At 39.7% G+C, this 20,823-nt stretch overlaps 2 protein-coding genes across 8 annotated transcripts in view; both read left to right on the top strand.

Annotated features, from left to right (window-relative positions):
* Positions 1-20: 20 nt before the first annotated feature.
* Positions 21-6,950, top strand: PDCL2 (phosducin like 2). The gene is given in 7 exon segments (XM_064712141.1): positions 21-39; positions 388-478; positions 2,264-2,300; positions 3,448-3,525; positions 3,527-3,570; positions 5,123-5,272; positions 5,274-6,950. Coding segments are annotated over 7 exon segments (531 nt in total). The 3' UTR covers positions 5,386-6,950.
* A 1,191-nt stretch (positions 6,951-8,141) lies between these two features.
* CLOCK (clock circadian regulator) overlaps positions 8,142-20,823 on the top strand; it is a 64,505-nt gene continuing 51,823 nt past the window's right edge. The window contains exons 1-3 of one of the 7 annotated variants that reach the window (XM_064710413.1): positions 8,142-8,356; positions 18,443-18,544; positions 20,684-20,770. The gene's annotated coding sequence lies outside the window, so the exon portion shown is untranslated. Of the gene's footprint in view, positions 8,357-9,082; positions 9,231-18,442; positions 18,545-20,683; positions 20,771-20,823 lie in introns of those variants that run through there. The other 6 variants (XM_064710412.1, XM_064710410.1, XM_064710411.1 and 3 more) reach the window with 6 other exon arrangements.

Raw genomic sequence — 20,823 nt, 5'->3', positions numbered from 1 at the left:
GATCCTGAATTAAACATTCAATGCAGATAGTGACAAGTGGTATGACATCTAACATGTACAGATAATTAACTTACAGAATTTCATAAAGAAGCCAGTCAGTGTAAGGAAGATTACCATTCTGAATTATTAGTAGCAATCCACCCCTGTATTTCTGTATTTTCCTGTATAGTTATAACTAAATAAAGTCCTTTTCCCCCCCTCTCTCTTACCCAGAGTTATGACAAATTTAACTAATTTCTGAAATAAATACATATTTTTCTTTCATTAGTTTACATTACATCTGCTTATTACTTTTCATGCATTTAAAATGTTTGGTGACTCTGGAGAACAAAAGGTGAACTTCTTTTGTTTGTTTGGTTGGTTGGTTTGGGTTTTTTGTGTTTCTAGTGAAACCATATGAATGAATGAATCTTGAAGAATTAAAGGAAGCTGAAGCTGGCTTTAATGAGACTGATAGCAAAGCTATTAATATGTACAGGTGTGGTGAGAGATATCCATCCAGATTAGCAGTGCACCTGTCACTACTGTACATGCTCCTAAAAAATAAACTCAGAATCTGTTGAATAGTAATGTCTGCTGACTCACACAACTGCCTTTTTCTACTTTCTACTCTTTTGACATCAGCTAGAACTCCTGATTGCTGTCCTACCTCCTGATTGCAGTGGCACAGAGAAACAGTTTACACCATATTTGGTTTTGATGTTCTGTTAGGGCAAAACTATTTCCTCTGAAAGCTAGATATTTAAAAGACACTGCTGAACAGGCCACAGTGGAAACCACTGTTACACATCCTCACTTGAGCTGAAGATGCACTGGGCCATGGTGTGTTTGGAGGTGTGCTGCGTTTGAAGTGTTACAGTCTCAACATTTGTCCCAGTTACACGAGTAGGGCTCATTCCCTTTCTGCCTGATTAAAGGGTACTCGCACTCTGCCACACCAAAGACGACTCTGCACACTAAAGACACTTTCTGCTAGTCTTCAGACTTTGTGCAATGATGGCAAATGTTCAAATAAAGAAGTTCTGAATCCCATTTTCTATCTCCTGTTTTGGATAGAGTTTTCTGTGCATTTCAAGCGAGAAAGAATGGGCAATTGGTTGTGGGTATCCCTTTTCTCTCATGTGCACAAGAAAAATAGGAAAAAAAATTTGTGGCTCCAATTTTGTGATAGATAATGTTTTGCATATGGGGTACTTGCCACCTATATGAGGATGGCATGCCATTAAAGAAGAAAACTGTATTTTAGTGCTGGAATCAAACTGTTCAGAGTTTTTAATTGATTAAGTAATTAATTTGACTATTAAGAGCAGAATATATTTCTTCTTCTAGCATAGCACTCATTTCCAGTACAATATGGTTTCTAAATATATTACTGTAATAAAAATGCAATTTATTATGAATTACTATAATAATTACTATAGTTTAACTATATCATACATTAAAATTTTTGTAGTGGTGGTAGCTGCAGAACCACAGCATCACAGAACGGGTCAGGCTGGGTGAGAAAACAGTGGGTCACAGGTCCAACACCCCTGCTCCAGCAGGGTCATTCCAGAGTACATGGCACAGGATGGCATCCAGCCAGTTCTTGACTGTCTCCAGTGAGGGAGACTTCACAACCTCTCTGGGCAACATGTAGCAGGGCACAGCCAGCCACAGAGTAAAGAAGCTCTTCCTCATATTCCAGTGGAACTTCCTGTGCATCAGTTTCTGCCCATTGTATCTTTCGCTATTGCTTGGATCCCCTGACAAGAATTTGGCTTGGCTCCATCCTCTGACACTCTCCCTGAAAATACTTACAGACTTTGATGAGGTCCTGTCAACAGGTCCCCTCTCAGTTTTCTCTTCTTGAGGCTGAACAGGCCCATTCCCTCAGTTTTTCCTTATAAGAGAGGTGCTCTAGACAATAAACTCGTGTGGTTTTAAAAGCCAGCAATGAATCCCTAATAAACAGCTATTGTCTTTGGTTTGCCTCTTATTCATAGATTTCAATGACTTTTCTATTTTTTACCTCAGGAAAATGTTCATTTGAAGTTTACATTGAAGGAAGGCACAGGGGAGACCAAATCAAGTCTATAAATACCTGAATGGAGAGTATAAAGCAAACAGAGCCAAGGTGTTTCCAGTGGTGCCTGTGACAGGACCAGAGGATGTGGGCACAAACTGAAATGCTGGAGTTCCTTCAGAATACCAGAGAACACTTTTTTACTGTGAGGGAGAACAACTGAAATGTTGCACAGTCTTCTCCCTTGGTGTTGTTCAGAAGCTGTCTGAAGATGGCTCTGGACAGCCTGCCCAAGGTTGATGCTACTTGAGCTGGAGGGTTGAATCAGGTGACCTCTCATCCAAGCCCAGCCAGGCTACAATTCTGGAAATCTGTGACACACAGCACACTGTTCTTAGGCACAACTGGGGCACAATCAACCTTATTCAACTATTTAAGAGGACTACACCAATCATTTTACTTACAGTGCCATACAGAGTCAATGTGCTTATGAATTTGGGTTCAGAAAACTTTGGCACCTTGTATCCACTTCAGCAATTGTTGCTTTACCCGACATTCACATGCAGATTTTTGTACATAATTTACAAGTTACTCTGCTGAGTTCTGCCCAGCATTGTATTGTAACTAATAAAAATGAGGCATGCAGTTTACAAAATATAAAGAAGCTAATGTGATCAGAACATTTTCTCTATCTAGATTCTACCTGTACTTACTGCTGTGGAATTGTTGAAATGACTAAAATAATTACAGGACTAACACAGTGTATCTAGTAATGTACTCTCAGAGAAAGAAAATAATTCACATAAATATGTGGAAATTGTGAACCAAAACTATGATGTACTGTTGCTAGAGTATAATAGCATTGCACATTTATTAATTTTTTAAATTTTCTTTTTGTGAAAAGCAATTCCACAGTGGCTTTCAGTTAATTAATAGCTGCTTTTAGTTCATCAAGTTTCAGTAAAACATTTTCCTTTTCTACCTTGCAAGTATTTTTATAGACGAAGACTGCCATCTACTGATTTTATATTTCAGTTTTCATTAATTATTTTAAAACTGTCTGGTAAATACTAGTATAAGTACTGTAATTCCTCCTTAAACTAATCTCATATTCAGAATCACACAAATATTTAGTACCTGCTCTAATTTTTTCTTGCTTCATCTCAAATTATAATTATAAATGCTTGTACAATTTGTTTGTTACTCAAGTTTCCCAAATCTGATATTGATGAATTAAGAAAATTAATTTTAATGTTATATTATTGAATAAAGATTGGCATAGATACCTTTCTATCTCTAAAATTTTAAGACTACCAGCTCAAGAGTTACTTAAATAATTTAAGTAATTGAGATGCACTAGATATTCTTTTAAAATGCATTAAAAAGGTTCCAAAGATGCTTGTTATTATTTTTATTTTCTAATTAGGCAGTAGCACTTGCAGGAATGGAAATGTCTTCAGAGGAGGCAAAAGTATGTGAAGCTAAGAGAAAGTTGTGGAAAGCACTATGCAAAAGAAGCATAGAAATGCTCCAGAGGATGTTTAGGTTATAATTAATCTTTATTGGTCAAACATTCTTGCATAAGATGTAGAATATTTCAATACAAAGAATTGAACTGGTAATTAAAAAAAAAATCTAGAAAAATTAAAAATAAGAGACTAATGAGATAGCAATTTTTTGGAAGCAATGGAATCATAGAGCATCTGACCTACTCGATTTGTTAATTCACTTTGTGAGAGTCAATTGTTCACTTTTGTTCAAACACATGAAAGACTTATTTTGCTGTGCATGCTTATCACTATGTGTGCAACCTTACTGAGATCTCTGGGTTTCACTAAGAAAGTGGTGTCCACTCTTTGCAGGTTCTTTTCTCAGCAGGAGTGGTCTAACAGGATTATTCTACCTTTATTTCCCCTTTGACTTGAACAAATCAAAAGCCTCTCAGGAAAAGTCTCAGTTATGCAAACTGAGGAAATCTTGTTGGTTCATCGAATGGTAGCAGAAGTTGTGACAGGATGCAGCAGAAATGGCAAAGGACTCCCATGATTAGTTCTGTGTATGTTAGCAGTTCTATTACATGTTTTTGAAAAGGACTGAGAACTAGTACAGAATGTTTAATCATTTTTTAGATTCAGACAAGTTTCCTCTTTTCCTTCTTTTCAGGTTTTTTTGGGAGGGAGTTTATTCTCAATTGTCAGGAATCAAACATTTTTTTCCAGAAGCAAAAGGAATAGGACAACCAAATGAAATTGTTAGAATTACAGTAATTTAAACTTCAAGATCGGAAGAGAGAAAAGAGTAGCCTTTCTTGATTTTCATTTGATTTGTATAATGGAGAACCAATTCTGCATTTTACCATTGCATAGATAAGGACCTGAGGAAACTTGTAATCCCTTAGGAATGAGTATGAGTATCCCCAAAATCTCTCATCATTACTAACAAAACTGGCTCACCTGCCTTTGACCTCCAGGGTCCACAGGCCACATCAGCTGATTTAACTTCAGTCAGACACAAAAGATCCTAATTGCTCAAAAGGCTGCAGGGGAACAAGAGAAATTCTGTTCGTTTTGGTGTTTTCTGTGTCTGTGTTTCTTCCTCCATTGGTTTGATTTTGGGGTTTATATAGATTGTATTTTAAATCGTAACTATGAAAATAATGAACATGGTAAGGCATGGTAAAAATAAAAATATACTAAAGTTTCCCTGATGTTACTTAAGGAGTGGAGAAGTATTTAGTGTTAAACTAAGATCTAGTTTAAATAAAGTAAAATGTATGTTACAGATTCAAAACTGTCATTTAAACTCTACAATGGACAAAATCAGTTTTAAAAACTTAGTGAGGAATGAAACTGAAGCACAGTGCTTGAAGTGTCTGTTAACTTTACTAACATATTCTGTTTACTGTACTGCCACATATTTTTTAATTCAACAGCTCTTTAAATCACAATGATCTAGGAAGAAGCTAAATAAAATTTGTCCTGCAATTCTTATAACACATTAAAGCAGAAGCAGACTACAGGAAAAGGTACTTGTGTTCTTCAAATGCTTTAATAACTTCAGTTATTTTACAAATAATTTACACTAGAAGTGTCATTATATTTCCTTATTCTTTTCTAGTATCCCAGTGTGTTTACTGGTTAATGATCACCTCAACTTGCTGGCCTGAAAGTTTCCAGAAGGCAAGTTTCTCAAAGCCATTGTAAACTCCTGCATTCAGAATTCCAAGGACAGGTGTTTACCCACAATACTTGTATATAAACTGGTGAAATACAAGCAGGTTCATTGGGATAGCTAAATGTGTGGGAAGATATCTGAAAGCACTAAGAATGTTTCTAAATAATTCACGTTATGAAAAATTCTATGTTGTTTGTAATCATTAGATCTCAAGACCACTTCTTAAAGGTTGGAAAGCTATTTGATTCTTTTTGAAGGGAAAAAAGATCTGAAAAAAAGGCCAAGAATTTGTATAGATTTTGTGTAATTCTGTGGTGAGGATATTGCCTAAACCTGGGTATTTTGCAATTCCATGGTAAGATATTTTATTGAGATAAAAACATGTATTGCTTGAAAAAAAATTAACTAAGATCACGTGTTCTGACATAAGTTAGTTCAAATACGGTTTTTTACTCCTTTGCTAAGCCTACTGGTGGACACCTACTGGCAGATACCACTGCTGGAAGCTTTTCTTTTCCAGATTCAGAGATAACTAGTAGCTGCATTTCAGAGACAATGCCTTATCTGCCACTTCAAACTAGAACGCTAGCTGGTAGTTTTAAATGTAAATAGGTCATCAGGGACTTTAGACACGATTGCAGAGTCCCTTCAAGTATCAAAGCCGGCTGCTGTAAAAGCAGCATTGCCTCCTCTCAGCAGCGAGCCTGAGCCTCCCTCCCACGCCCGCGGCTGCTGCCAGGGACACACGCGCAGGGTGTGACAGTGGGAGCGACAGGGAAAGAGCCAAACCTCCCCTCTGGTACCCCTGTCTTTGTCCAAGCAAAGTGACCACACGGTTCTAATTAAATTCATCAGATGTGACAAAGCAGCAACAAAATCCGAGCAAATCTGCAGGTTAAAACCAGGTGTTTCTGGTGTGGAGTCAGTTATGCTGTGTGGAAGAAAAGGCTCCAGGAATACTAGCCAACCTTGCTCTGCAAGGATTATGTGGATTGTGACAGGCTTTCAAGTCCACATCCACTCATTTTAGTATTCTGGAGTGATGTGAAATTTAGTTTCAATGCCAGTTTCCTCAACCAGACCTTCTTTTGAACAGGCCAGCGTGGATCAAAAAGGAACACACTAAGCATGTGGTTGTTCTGTGGCTCTGAAACAGATTGTGCAGGATGGCAATGGCATTTCTCTAGGAAACATGGCTATAGCTAATGGAAGTGCATTGGAAATTTATGCATTTCCAGCTCAATGCAGTCCCACCATTCACCAATTCACAAGAAATCTGCTGCTCCCAATCTGGCATTGTTTAAAAGCTGTGCAGGCGAGTGAATCAGAACTATCATTGCACAGCAAAGTCACTCTGATGTCAAGAACAGAGCAATAGTATTTCTAGGAGAAGAATAGTCTCATAAAACCATCATCTCTAAGCTGGCCTGTTCCTTCAGGATCCTATAAAATAGTGCCAAAAGAGAAGTAGCATTAAAAAAATGACCTCACTTAGGCCACAGCTTTGGCAGAAAATCCCAATGTCTATCATCTGCACAGCTGTGTTGCCTGTTCTGATGTTGTCAAAGAATAATTTGCCAATGCAACATTGCAGTAAGTAGGTGTTATGCCCCTATTCATGCAAGGTGTGAGATAGTGCAGCATCCCTACTTTTTCTGAAGAATTTTCACTGGTTACTAAAAATCTTCTGGCAAATTTGATAGAAGTTATTTGTAGCCTCCTGGTTTCTTTGCCATATTTGCATTCTGATAACTAGGTTTTTTTTGGAAAATAGTCCCACATTTTCTCCTGGACGTTCTACTCTTGCTGTACCCTATTAGCTCTACTACATTTCATCAAAAGAGATAATATTATTCACTTTCCTTATGTTACATTTTCCTCAACTAAAAGCTGGAATTGGAGTATTATGAATAAGTAACAAAAATAAATATTTTTACTAATGCTTTTCAGAATTCTTTCAGTGGAAAAGCTCATAGCTAGCCCTTTGGGAGCACTACTGGTAAAGAAGCTCCTGACCCTACAGTACCTTTTCAGTATCTAAGACTTTGGTCACAGTTGTGAATCAAATGAACTACCTGAAAAGTAACCCAGAAAGGAAATCAATGACAATTTGCAGTCAAGTTCTTTATTTTGTTCTAGACGCAAACACGAATTCAACTTCTATAGATAGTTTTAGATACATTGCTACTCAGGTATCAACGGAAAAATAAAGCCCTTTTAGCTGAGGGAAAAAGCTGGAATTACTTACACAATATTACTTATAACACACAATCGTGAGCGTTTTATTCTACAGAAAACGGTTCACGCAATGCTCTGCTGCAGGCATGACAGGATTATATTTAAATAGTCGCCACATATTATCGAACGGTATCACAAGCCTCGTACATACAAAAGGGTTGAGGCAAAACGTCTGCTCTCTGCCACTCTGGGAATTTCACCCGTTTATGGACAGGATAGAAGAAACCACGGACCTCCGCTGGGACGGGTTCGTTGAACCCCTGAATTTCCCGGAGAGGAGCCGGGATGTCGCTTGTTCCGCTTTGGGAATGCGCGTGCGACCGCGTTCTGCGCTGGGTTCACCGTGCCGGCGGGGAAAGGTCTCCTTTCAGCGGAGCCCCTTCCGCGGGCCCGGCAGCCCCCCAGCCGCCCGGTGCCCGCTGTCCCGCTAGCAGCCCGGCTGCCCGCCCGGCGACCCCGCGGCTCGAATCGGCGCCGCCGCCATTTCCCGCGGCTCGGGGTGAGGTGAGGCGAGGTGAGCCGAGGTCAGGGAGGCGCGCGCGCCACACCGCGCCTGCGCAGCGCACGCCGCCCTCTGCCGCCCCCCTGCGCAGGCGCGATGAGGCGCGCGCGCGGAGCGGGGATCACCTCCCCGGTGCGCCGTTTCTGCGCACGCGCGGCGGCGGCGGCGGTCCCGGGGTGCCGCGGGTTGCAGTGCACGCCGGCGCACGCGCGGTGGCGCGAGGCGCCGCGGCGGCCGGCGGCGGTGGGGGCTCGGCGGCGCAGGCGCGGTGGTGTCGGGGGGACTCCCGGGCCCGGGTGCTGCTGTGCCGCCGCCGCCGGAGGAGCAGGAGCGGGAGGTTCAGTCGGGCAGTGCCGGCGGGCGGCGGGCGCGGGGCTGCGCGCGGGGTGCGGCGCTCGCCGGGGCAACGCGGGCGGGCAGCGGCAGCGCGGGGCCAGGTGAGCAGCGAGCGCGGCGCGGTGCGGGCGGACCCGCCGGGCCCCGGTGTGCGGTGGCGAGGGGAAGGCGGGGACGCGGCGCGGAGGGGAGCGGTGGAAGTTTGACAGCCCCGGCGTGCGTCTCCCGCCGCGGACCGGGGGGCGGGAGTGCAGCGGCTGCCCTTGGGCGGGCACGGCCGCGGCCGGGGGCGGGGGGCGCTCGCGGGGCACCCGCTAGGCCCGGTGACCCACTTTGCTCCTGTCACAACTCCCGGGCGCGTCGGGAGCGCTGCCCGCCTGGCCCCGCGCCCGCCAACCGGGCAGGGCGGGCGCAGGACTCCCCGGCATCCCCCGGGCCGGGCCGGGCCGCGCCGGACTGAGCAGAGCCGCGGGCGGCGCCTCCCCCCGCGGCCGCCGCTCCCCGGGGCGGCTCGTCCCGCGGGCGCCGGGGGGACGCGCCCGGCCCGCCGCCCCACGCGCGGGGGAGGGTTCCGCGGCGGCCCTGCGAGCGCGGGTGTTTACAGGGCGGCGGCGGTCGGTGCCCGCTCGGCCCCGGGCCCTCCCCGCCGCGGGACAGCTCTCGGCTCCGCGGGGCCTCGGGCTCCGGCCGCGGCGGGAGCGTGCCCCGCGCCCTCCCCGCGGCAGGTGGGCCGGAGCTGCGCGGTTGCGTATGCACTTGTAGGCTTTTTTAACCCACCTCCTCCCCCCTTTTTTTTTTTTGGTTCCGATAACTTTATTGCGATAGCTGCAGCGTGTTCACGCTCCTAAAACCTGCGGGATTCCCAGTAGCCCCCGGTCCTTTTCCGAGTTCCTGCGACCTTAAAGTCAGTGTGTTAAATAAATACTCCATGCATGCAGGTGTGAAATACGACCAGCGAGGGACTGGAAATCCGTGGTACTTCAATTTTGTGATTGGGTTAAGGTGGATCAGGATTTTTGGTTGGTTTCACTTTCAAATTCCAGATACTTTAGGCCTCGATAGAAATTGGAAATGTTTTTTTTTCCATGAGGAGGAGTGCTTATTACTAATCAAACATGTTTGCAGTGAGATTTTTGTGAGGCCGTTGTTTTCATGTGCTGATAAGAATTAACCTACCAAGGGGCACAGGGAAAGTCAGGTATGGCTTTGGCTGGAATATGAAACTGCATGTAGAGGCACAGTGGCCAACCATAGAAACTGATGCTCTGAATCCTTAAAGTAGGTATTTTTGTTTTAAATGACTGGTTGACAAACAGTGCTTTTGGTGGCAGTATTGACTTGACCTGGCCTGCCTCTTCCTTGCTGCAGCTGCACCAGCACAGCGGTTCGTGGAATTGTGTCCCATAACTAGCTTGAGGAAATGATCCAGGTTAAAATTAACTACCATGGTTTTATGTTTTTGTTTTTTCTTTTTAATGTGGTTATATTTAACCTGTATAATTTCTCTGGCTGACAGGTGTGACAGGAGGCAAGAGGATTGTTTAAGCAAATGCTCTAGAGAAAGAAGTACTTGAGAAATACACCTCAACTGTGGTAGTCCTGGCAAAGTTCAGTATGAACAGATGCAGTTGTTTCACAATGTTCAGTTTTACAGAAATAATATTGACTTTGTTTATAAATATCTGTGGGGTTTGGGCCTGTTATTTGAAATTGGACAGCATTTGATTGTTGTAACAGAGGGATTCTACTTGAAAGTAACTCTGCTTTCAATTTTTTTTTTATAAATTAAAATATTAATTTTCATGTGTATCCACTTAAGACACTTCCTCAAAGTCATTACAGACATGCTTTCAGATTACCAGACATAATGTATTTGGCTTAGGTTCCTTTTGTAGAATATGGCAACTTTGTCTGAGAATTTTGTTGGTAAGGCAAGGGTTACTGCTTCTGAACAAGCAATTCAAACAGGGAAAAAAGCCCAAACTTCCGGGTTGATATTTAATAGTTTAAGGTGCCATTCAGCCATGCCTTGTTTTTTATTTCTTCCGCTTCGTGGTCTTGCATGGGAAAGTTTTAACACATTTAGGTAAAATAAAAGAATGTGAGGAAAGCAGTGTGTTCTCATTACTATTGCTCTCCTAAGGACCCCCAAACCTCTGCTGTAGGTTACTTTATTCTCTTTGTACTAAGCAATTTAAAAACTGAGTGGTAATTACCTTAAATTTAATTTGCAGTGTTGGTTAATTAGCTTCTTAGTATAGAATTTCACAGAAGTCATGAGTCTTTGTGGTTGAATTGGTCTTGCAAAAGAAGTTGCAGCTTTTAAGAGCTTTGAACTTTTGCTTTTTTCCTCCCCTATTTTAAATTTCTGCAAAAAGTTGAATATTAAATGTGAGTTGATATTAAATAGCAGTAGAGGTATTGCCCCCCACCTTCTCCACATGTTCTTTATACGAAATATTTTTATCAACTTGGAAAGTTGTGAATTTTTTATTAAAAAATTTTTATTGAAAATAGTTGTGAATCAAAAATGCAGTTTGCTGCACTAGGTAATTTCCTCATTTGAAAGCATCTCCTTTTTTATATATGCTTTCCTTCAGGAGATACATTTGTTGTCAGTGCCTCATGGTTTCAGCTTAGTTTTATAGATGAAGACTTTGGATAGCTCTCCTCTTAGAGTAGAAAATTAGTATCCTAATACAGTTTGTAATACAAAATATAATTCAGAAGAAGTGGAATTTCAGCTGAAAGGTGCCTTTTCATCTCATTGTCATGAGTTAGTTTTTCTCGAGGCAAAGGCTTTGGTAGATCTCTGAAGTAAAGAACAGTTCATTTTAGTGTTTCAGCCTTTTTAAAGTACTAGCTTCTCTGTGAACACTGCAAACTGTGAAGGCCAAATGTGAAAGCAGGTGTAGAACTGTTCCTGAGGATTGGTGATGTTAGTAGGTAGTGGCATAGCAAAGTCAGTAGTGATTGTTCCTGCCATTCTTACTTTCTGTTTATTTACTTTGCAAGGTATTTTTAACCTTTCAGTGTTAAGGAACTGGTTGACCACTGAAGAGGGGTCACAAGACCAGGAGAGTCACCAGGCTGTTAGGAGAACAGTGGCTGTTTTACAGTAGCTTTATCTCTAGAGGCAAAAAAAGTGTGAGACTACAGGTAGTCACCAAACCATTCAGCTGTTTCTCTCATCTTAAGCCTATACTGAATTATTGTTAGTAGCATTGATACTATTTTGGGTTTAGTGGTCTTTCAGAATAAAGATGTGTTGGAAGCACATCTTCATTCCCTTAGCAGAGTCTGGAATTAAAGATCTCAGTGTCTCTCTGTAGCTCTGGCACAAGCGAACGTGGCCAGATCTGTTAGGAAGGTACCTCTTTGACTTCTGTTGGTGGTCCATCTGGGAAAAGGAACTTACTAGGATTGTTGGTTATTTTGTTAAATCAGTGGGAATCTGTAATAATTTGAAACTTTGACAGACATTACACTGTTTATTTGTTGTAGGACTCAAAAGATGTGAAGTGCAAAATCACAGTAGAGAAAAAAGACTCAGGGTTAATGCAGCTGCCCTGAAGGATTGAATTCTCTATCCCTACTGCTGCCACAAAATGCCTTTGTCATGTAAAAGCCACTTTAATTTTGGTATACCTCACCTCTGAGTGTTTTAATTTATAGTCTTAGTGTTCTCTTACCATACTTTTTGTGTGTATTATAAATTCTTTATTGTAGCTACTTTTAGAATATATAGTCATATACATAAAATGCTTTGGTCCACTGTGGTTGTCATATATTTAATATAATGTGGAAATAACAAGGTTTCACAGTTTCTTTCAACAGTTTAGAGCTGCACACTTTGGACTCTTTCCAACTGTTGCATTTTGTTGTTAAAATCAGTGAATAAATATCCTTATTCTGTACTGATGTTCTGAGTATATTATGAAATCATCATTAATAGTATTAATATTTTATTAAATATAGATCCTTAAAAATTAGTTATATATATGAGATTCAAGAGTGATAATGACATATTTGGAGTGTGATGCTTTTGAAGCTCAATATATATTATGGGCATTCCTTATAGTCATGATAAAAATGTAGCCAAATTAGGAATAAATGTGGCTACTTCAATGCTTTTTCGTTAAAACTGTGTGTGTGATAATCTCAGAGTATGTGAGAAGGCCTCAGTTTTGAAGCTAATGTCATTTTACCAATAATGACAGCCTGGTACCACAAGATAAGTGGCTTTAGATTATTATGCTTTAGTTAAAACACTTCTTGGAGTAAGACAGGTCTCCAGTTAAGGTAGTTTTTTAAAATAAATATGTGGGACATAATTATTCTATAGAGGTCTTCCTAGAGTTCCACTAAAAAGGATATTTGCAGGTACCTCTAAGATGGTTTTGGTTTGTGTTGTGTATATGGCCAGCCATATACACAAATCCATAAAATAATATGGAGGAGTCAAAATTGATTTAAATGGGTTTTGTGTGTCCAACTCCAAATAAAATTGATGTCTGTCTTAGAGGATTTTTAGGTTTTCACTAGTAAAGTTTTCCAAAATTGAACACTGAAGTTTTGTTCTCATTCACATCTTCCAGAATCTTATCATAACCGAGCATCTTGGCATCTAAAATCTGTTTACTATTCATAAATTAGGCAATCTGTAAATTAGGCCTTCACTTGTTCAAAGGCATGTTCAAACCACACCTCAGGCACACCTATGGAATTGGACTTAGACCAAAACCCTGTGGTGACTCTCCCTTTTGTTCAGAAGCACAAAGGAGTGAGGAGGAAGAGGCTTTGTTCATGTCTCTTGTAAAAAAAAAAGAAACGCCCAAAATAAACAACAAACCAACAAAACTCTAAAGCCTGGAACCTCACTCTTCTGTGCAGAGAAGTGATTGAAGTGTAACTGGGCTAAAGATATATACTAGGCCAGTTGTTTTCTTGGAGGAAAAGGATATGATATATATACCTATATTCTGGCCTGTGTTCCATTTAAAATTTTGAATGTCATTACAAACTAGGACCCAAGAATTACATCTCTTCTTTGCTGCCTTAGAGAGGCATGCATACTTCTGGTGCTGCTCTGTCCAGTAAAGCTTTACTTTTTATTTTTGCTTCCCTGTTCTGCAAATTGACACTGAAATGACCAGTTAGGAGTTGATGCATCTTCTCAGTGTGATGCAGAAATTAGGGTTTGAACCCTGTTTGGCAGACTAGAGATTTGCTTTCCAGTTTCTGTGATTCAGGTTAGTGTGCTGTAACCCTGTGCTGCTGGACAAATGAGAGCACATCTCTTCCCCTGTGCTGGCATGGTTAAAGAATATATTACTCCTGCTTTGAAGGGAAAAGCTTAGCTATGTGTATGGCAAGGACAGGGACCTGGATTGTGAGTACTAACCTTATCTATGTCCGAGGCCTCCAGAAACAGGTGAGGGCAAAATGCTGTGTTCGCTGATTGTTTATATAGTTTGTGTCTCTGTTAAGTTTTGAAAAAGTCTTGCTGAATGATGCAACTCTCCCTGGCTTTGGTACTTAAGATCCTTTGGTACTTTGGATCCTTTTTGTAGATCCTTTGTATGGAATCCCCTTTTTGTGCCCTGTTTTAGTGAAGACTGCTGCTTTGGGGTCTGCTGCAACCAGAGCAAGCCACAGAACTTGCTAACCATGCTGCATAGTAGTGGTCTTGCTGTGGGACACTTGGAAAAGGAGGAATACCTGGGAATGGGCTGATCACCCAGCATGGTGTCAGCATTTTAAGTCTTCTCTAGCTGGGAGTAGTATTACTAGTGACCTCATCTACAAGAGTTTTCAGCTTGCAGCATGACAAGTTTGTGAGTGTATCTCCATTGCTTGCAGAAGAATGATCCCAGATCCCATAAGCACTCCATTATGGGCTGAACTGGTAGGTAGATCTCCAGAAAGTTTCAGCACTTTCTTCATTGAGGCAAGTATTTGTGAATGTAGAGGCCAGGCTGGCTGGTAGGAAGTGGCTCTTGTGGGAGGTTAATGTGTGAGCTTCCTAATGTGCGTTAGAAGCACTGAGGAAATAAATATATTATTTTACATCTTAAATTATGATCTTAATGAAAGTATGAGATGCTAAGCTGCCTCATAAAAAAGGTACTTCAAATTACATTAATACAGCTAATTTAATATTTCAAATTCTGAGAATCCTGCTGCTGTTACAAATAAAACATAAGTCTCCATTTTTATGTCTGAGTTTTTAATGAAGTAGATAATAATAGTTTCTGGCATTTAAGGGCATTTGAAGTGTTAGGTGGCTATTTCATTGCATGTTAAGTGTAATGTTAGTGACTCCCTGTTGGATTTTGGTTGTTACTGACATGCACTTTGGCAGAACAGTGTTACAAAAGTTTAGAGGTTGCTGTTGAGAAGATGGTTGTGAATACAGAGAATGTAGACTCCTGCTGGTGTGCTAAGGTAGAAGCTATGTAATTTTTCAGATTACTCTTGTTAGAGATATGCTAAATGTTTGGATTTTCACCAGTTATCCAAAAGCTTCAAGACAGGAGAAAAAACCTGTCTTGTTTCATGTGGTAACTTTCCCACCTTAGTTCCCCAAAGCTTAATTTGAAACCTACAGGTGAAGTTGTAAAAAGATAAAAAAATATTTTGCCAAAAGCTGCTTCTTTCATTGGCTCAATAAACAACTAGGAAATTTTCCTCAATTAAAAGCTGTAGGGAGGGAGTTGCCTTTTTTTGAGCCTGATTTTCTAAGAAAATGTGATTTATGCTTTTCCCTTGTTTTCTCTCATTCTTTCCTTACACATTCACCAGTAGCTTTTGAAATAGTTGATCAATTGTAGCCATGTTTGTAGGAGGATGGAAATCACAGACTATAATGTTACCACAGATTTTGGGAAAATGGGCAAGCTGGATATAGAGAAATGTGTCACTGCCCTCTCTTTAATGAGACATAATGCAATGGGATTTTGGTACTGACCTGTTTTTTTAACATGCACTGGGTCTGTGTTGGGTAGGAGACCAGGAGTTGTTTGTGTCATCAGGGCTTGAGGAGACCAGAGGAATATTGGGCTGTTTGGAAAGGGAGGGGGACCAACAATATCATAGTGTGACATTATAGCAAAATAATATTTTTCTGTCAGCATAAGAACAAAATACAGTATTTCCCAAATCAGATTTCCAGTAAGCCCACTCCTCTGTCTTGTAACACAGAGTTACGTGTTGAAAAGCAGGAACTGAATTTATGTCTAGAATGGCATTTCCCAGCTTCTTTCCTGTCTGGCCTGTATTTGCATTACTTATTTATCATAATAAACAGCAGACTGAAATCAACTTGAAGATTTTTATGAAGTCTCAGTAGAGAAATGTAGCATGTCCTGCTGGTTGGTTTAGAAAACTGAAAATCTTAGTAATGCTAAAAGTGAAGAAAACTTTATTAGCTTGTGCTACTTGTTGCTAGAGAATTCTCTGCTGTACAATATGAAATATACTTGTGAAGATTCATAATCTTCACAAATCTTAATTTATTGGTTTTAAGTATTAAAATGGTTCATTTAAAAATATCATAACAGACTGCAAAATAGTTTTTTTAACCTTGTGCTTGTTTTAAAGTAGTTTTCATAGTAACAACAAATACTGTAAAGGAAACAGGGTTTTCCTCCACTGTGAGTAGAAAAGCAAGTAGCAGCATGAATCACAGCTTCCAAGAACTGTCAGAATAGAAATGCAGATTCTCTCTCTCCCTCCCTCTCTCTCTCTCTCTCTCTCACACACACACACACCACATACACACACACTTTCCTGTCAGTTTTAATGTAGTAATGTGATTTAATAAAGTTTTCTTGCCATCCACAGAAGCAACATCCATTATGTGTAATCAAGATATTACTAGCAGTTGTGTGTTTGGGAACTACTGTTCAGAGCTAGTATGGTAGTTATACTGATAGCAATTTTACATATAATATATTTTTCTGGAACTGTTTTTGTTGTTAAAATGTTCTACTTCATTTTTTAATATAGTCTTTTTTTTCCAGCTCAGAAGCCTTAGCTAAACATTATGTGCTGCCCTAGAGCTTTTCATGATGTTTCATAGATAATAAGATAGAGTTTCAGCCTTGAGAAGCTTGTGATCTGAATTTCACTGACATAGAAAATGATGCCAGTGACCTCAGAAAGGGGGACAAGGATTCAAGTTAATAAGCGAGTCATAGTGAGTGAATTAAACAAACTCTCATTTCTAAAAAGATGATAAGATCGATCAGCAGCAAGTAATATGAGAATATAGAAGCAAAAGACAGCATAAAGCAAGTCCAAATAATATACAGATTTGGAGGAAAAGAAGCAAAATATTTTTCAGGATCTGGATGGCACAATGAGATCAGAAAAGTAGTCTGGATCAAGAGGAAGAGTAACTAGAAGGTTTAATGAAATAGAGCAGGAAAAAGATCTATAGAAACTTACAAATTATGTTGATCAGTGTAGCTGTTCTGAAGAAAAAAAATGAGACAGGAAAATTATATGAGAATATGACAAACTGTTTTGATCAGGGAGGTTAGGACACAAGTTCCACTACTAAGATACCTTTTTTTAACCCTTTAAGAAATTTAGCTGTCACTCAAACGTGCTTTTAAAGTGAGTGGCAAAATAACAGGCATCTGTGCCTGAAAATTGCATCTCATTCCTGTTGCTCTGTTGCTACCTTCTATTACACAATTTTTCTACAAGCTGGAGGACTTCATATGAATTTCAGTACAATTGAGAGTGGGACTATAGAAGTTTTTACCATCAGTGGTGATTGACACACCATTTTACGATTTTATCCAAGTCAAAAAGATCACAAACTTTTTTCACTAAAATAAAATTGCTTTTCCAAATTATTTTTAGTTAAATTTGTACTGCCTTTATATAGACAATTAGATTTATGGTTGATTTAGATTGAGTTACATTAAACTTTATGTTGCCAACAGAGGAACTAAAAATAATCTTTCATAAACTAGCATAGATTTTTTAAAAAATGCACCTTAACTTCCTGCTCTATAGAATATGTTTTGCTATTTCTTATCTACATGCTGGTATTTGATTCTTATAATTGATTTTTAACATTTCATATTTCATTTGACCACTTAGCAAAATAGATATGTTGGTGTTAATGGTCTGTATTTCTTATCCCATTAGACTTGGCAGTAGATTTTCTTCAAACATTGGCGTTCTTCTTCCTCAGGCTGAGAGCTTCTTCTTTCTATGTTATATGTACTGGGGGACAAGGTGGTAAAGGACAGGGGTTTAGAAGTTACTTTGTTTTGGCTATTTCATGTCAAAAGAAATCCTCCAATCCTTACATACAATGGAAGGGAATAGATTTATGTATGCCTTAAAGGATGTGCTTTGCCACATGGGAGTGCTGAATGGAAAATATCAGCGGTGGGTCAGTAGCAGTAGATTTTTCTAGCAGGGTTATCATCAGTTAGATGATATTACTGAGTTGGTGTAGTTGTGTTTAAAATACAGCATGGTGTGTAGTGGTACAGAATTAATGATCTGTAGGAGGTGGGGAGCTCTTTCTTTGTTGAATAAAGTGTTTGTGTATAAGAATCTCTGTTGTATCGTTAGCTTTTGCTCAGGACATCTTAATGAAGTTGTTTTTTTATTTATGAAGAGAGTTTGATTGGTGAAGGGAGTCTTGTGATGTCGCATGCCATCTTCTCTGAGAGTTTCACGTTGTGTGCTGAGGTAGTTCATGTGTCCTTTTTGAACCATAGTACACACAGTTAAGATTTTATTGATGCAGTTTCTTTCCAGAAGTTTGCATAGTGTATTATTAATGTTCTGCAAGGTCATAACACAATCTGAAGCAACTGTAATGCCATAATTGTAATATTGGTATTTTGTAGATGTATTTACATCTGTAAATTTGTTGTTACCATTGGGCTATTGCATTTTTCTCACAAGTCTGGATTTCAGACAGTGCCAAAGCTATGTAAAAGGTGGTGTGCAACGTTGAAGTTCTCCTTCATGAGTATTTACATCATTCTCTTGAATAGAAAATTAGAAAGTGAATTTTTTGACAATTTAAGAACGCATATGAAATTACTGCAGTGGCAGGAGAGAAAACAGAAATAATCAAGGGCTCATCCCCAAAAAGTTTTTTTAAACAGATTAATTTTCATTAAACGATGGGTTTTTTTGTTGTTTTTCAGAAGACTGTGTGCCAAAGAAGACTTACTCAGATGACATCACCTTTGGACTACTAATGCTACCCACCCACTCTACAAGGCACAATGTATTTCTAGGTAATTTAAGTAAGTATGTAGATATGATTGCTACTAGAACAGTAATGCTTTAAACAGAAACAGCTCTTTTTCAACCTCAGGCAAGGTAGACATTCCACTTCAATTTGAGATTCAAATTAATGGTGTGCGTGGGCAAGAATAAACTTCAAATAAGCTTTTTATAAGCTTTTAGCTTGTACACTGGAGCATGGAATGAAACAACTGAACTGTACCTGAGCTGCCTTGGAAACTAGAAGGAAGAAAAAGCCCAGACCTTGTGAAGGCCCTGTCCCCAGCAGTGCCACGTGCTAATGTGGCCTGTGGTTTCTGGAGACTAAGCTAATATCTCTCCCAGGGATGTGTTGCAGTGAATGAGCATATGGACTGCCATGCTCACTGCTTTTCTGAGGTTTTTTTTTTTTTTTGTTTATTTGTTTGGGCTTTTTGTGTGGTGTGGTTTTTGGTTTTGTTTTCTTTTGGATTTCTTTTTGCAGATGCTCTTGTGGAGGTGATTTAATACCCCATTCATGTAAAGATATAACAGTAGAATGCATCTTAATGGGTTCAATTACCAGTATCTCTGTTCACATGTCACTTTATTTATGAAAGGGTTGCTTCTCCCTGCTTCCTTGATTGGACTCTGTGTACTGTCCAGCTGAGGATGGGCCAGGAGGTGCAGATTTTCATCTTTTTAAGACTTGTCTGTGTTGTAGCTTGCAGTAAGTTTGCTGATTGCTTTGTGCATCATGCACAGGGAAGCACAGAGCAGCGGGGTAGTTTGTTTATGGTTCATCTTTTGAGCAGCAAAGGGATTTTGATACAGTGTATCATGAGGGTCGAGGCCATGGTCCTCTGTAGACTTCATGTGTGTGTTTTTATGTTTTACCTTTCTGAGTAGGTGTTATTTTTCAGATGTTCCGTTGTTTTTTTGACTGGGTCAAAATGTACACTTTTATACTGGGTCAAAAAACCCCCAAGAAATCGGTCCATTTATGTAGAACAGACATTGTGCCAAACCAGTTGAAATGGGATTATTTTGTCTTGCTGGCAGAAAGCCTTCCTGTATTCCTGGTGGCTTACAATGCATTGGAGGTGCTTGGTCGTACATGAAATATGGTCGTGAATGGAGTTACAGGCAGCAGTGCTTGTAGTTAATGATGCTTGACACTTTCTGTTCCAGAACCCTGCTTTTAGTTGCTTTTAATTTACTAAGACTTAAATCTCTGCTCTATGTCTCCTTCATCTAAAATTTGACCAAGCATCAGCTTGTGTCTGAGGATGAGTTTAGAGGGAGAAATGTACTGTTTTCTTGATGCAAAATGCAATGAAATTTTTGCCACTGGAAAAATAAAGCGCCTGCATATGCTGGAGCAAGCACTCAAGGTTTTAGGAGAAACAAATTGTTATGCTGCAATATTTTTTTCTGCTGTCCCACTTACATTAGGCAGCATGATGGATTTCTGAAAATATGTTTTGTACCAATTCAATGAATTTCCTAAATCCATTTCATCTGTCCAAATCAGATGAGGTAGATATGTTCCAAATCCTTTTAGTCATAAGCAGACAGGGCTACTGAGCATGTTCTAGCTGGGCTGTGAGAAGTAAACAGGTCTAATCTCCTTGACTCCATTGTAGTGTCAGGTACAAACACTGAGTAAGAAGATTTTCTTCTGTACTCTGTGCTTTTCCTTAACTTTACCATGCATGTACTGTTGATTTGGTCCTTCAAATTCTGCTTCAGCAGTATATTTCCATAACTGTTGTTGGTTTTTTTTATTCAGTTTTTCTCTATTCTTTGCTTTTTCTCTTTATTGCTTTTATGTGAACATTCTCTAATGTTTACAAGATCGTTATTTTATCATAATAATATTGATTTTTTGGACAGCGCAGGCTGTGTGTGGTTAAAAGTTTTGAAATACTTCTTTTTGAGCAACCTGAAAACCTCTATGTGTTGTGCATCATAGATATTGCTTTTCAAGTAACATTTTTAAAACATGAAGACCGTATTTATTCTGAAATGGAAGGGCAATATAATATACTTAAAATTTTCAGATTATGTACATGTGAAAATTTGTATAGTGTTATCTTTCTTAAAAGTCAGTTTTTCTTTAGGAATTACTCTAAAGAGATCTGATTTTTTTTTTTTTTTTTGTTTTCATCTAAATTTAGCAAATGTAGGGAGAAGCCCATTCTTTCATTTGCAAACTCTTCTGGAAATCTGTTTGGATCTTGTATACTGAACATCAGTGAAACTAGGTAAGTCTGAATTTGAGTTTGGTTATTCTAAGCAGCTAATGAACTAATTGCAT

Source organism: Zonotrichia leucophrys, chromosome 4 (genome assembly GCF_028769735.1).
Source record: "Zonotrichia leucophrys gambelii isolate GWCS_2022_RI chromosome 4, RI_Zleu_2.0, whole genome shotgun sequence".
Taxonomy (NCBI): domain Eukaryota; kingdom Metazoa; phylum Chordata; class Aves; order Passeriformes; family Passerellidae; genus Zonotrichia; species Zonotrichia leucophrys.
Note: the sequence above shows the minus strand (reverse complement) of the source record. Positions and strands in the feature narration are given on the sequence as shown.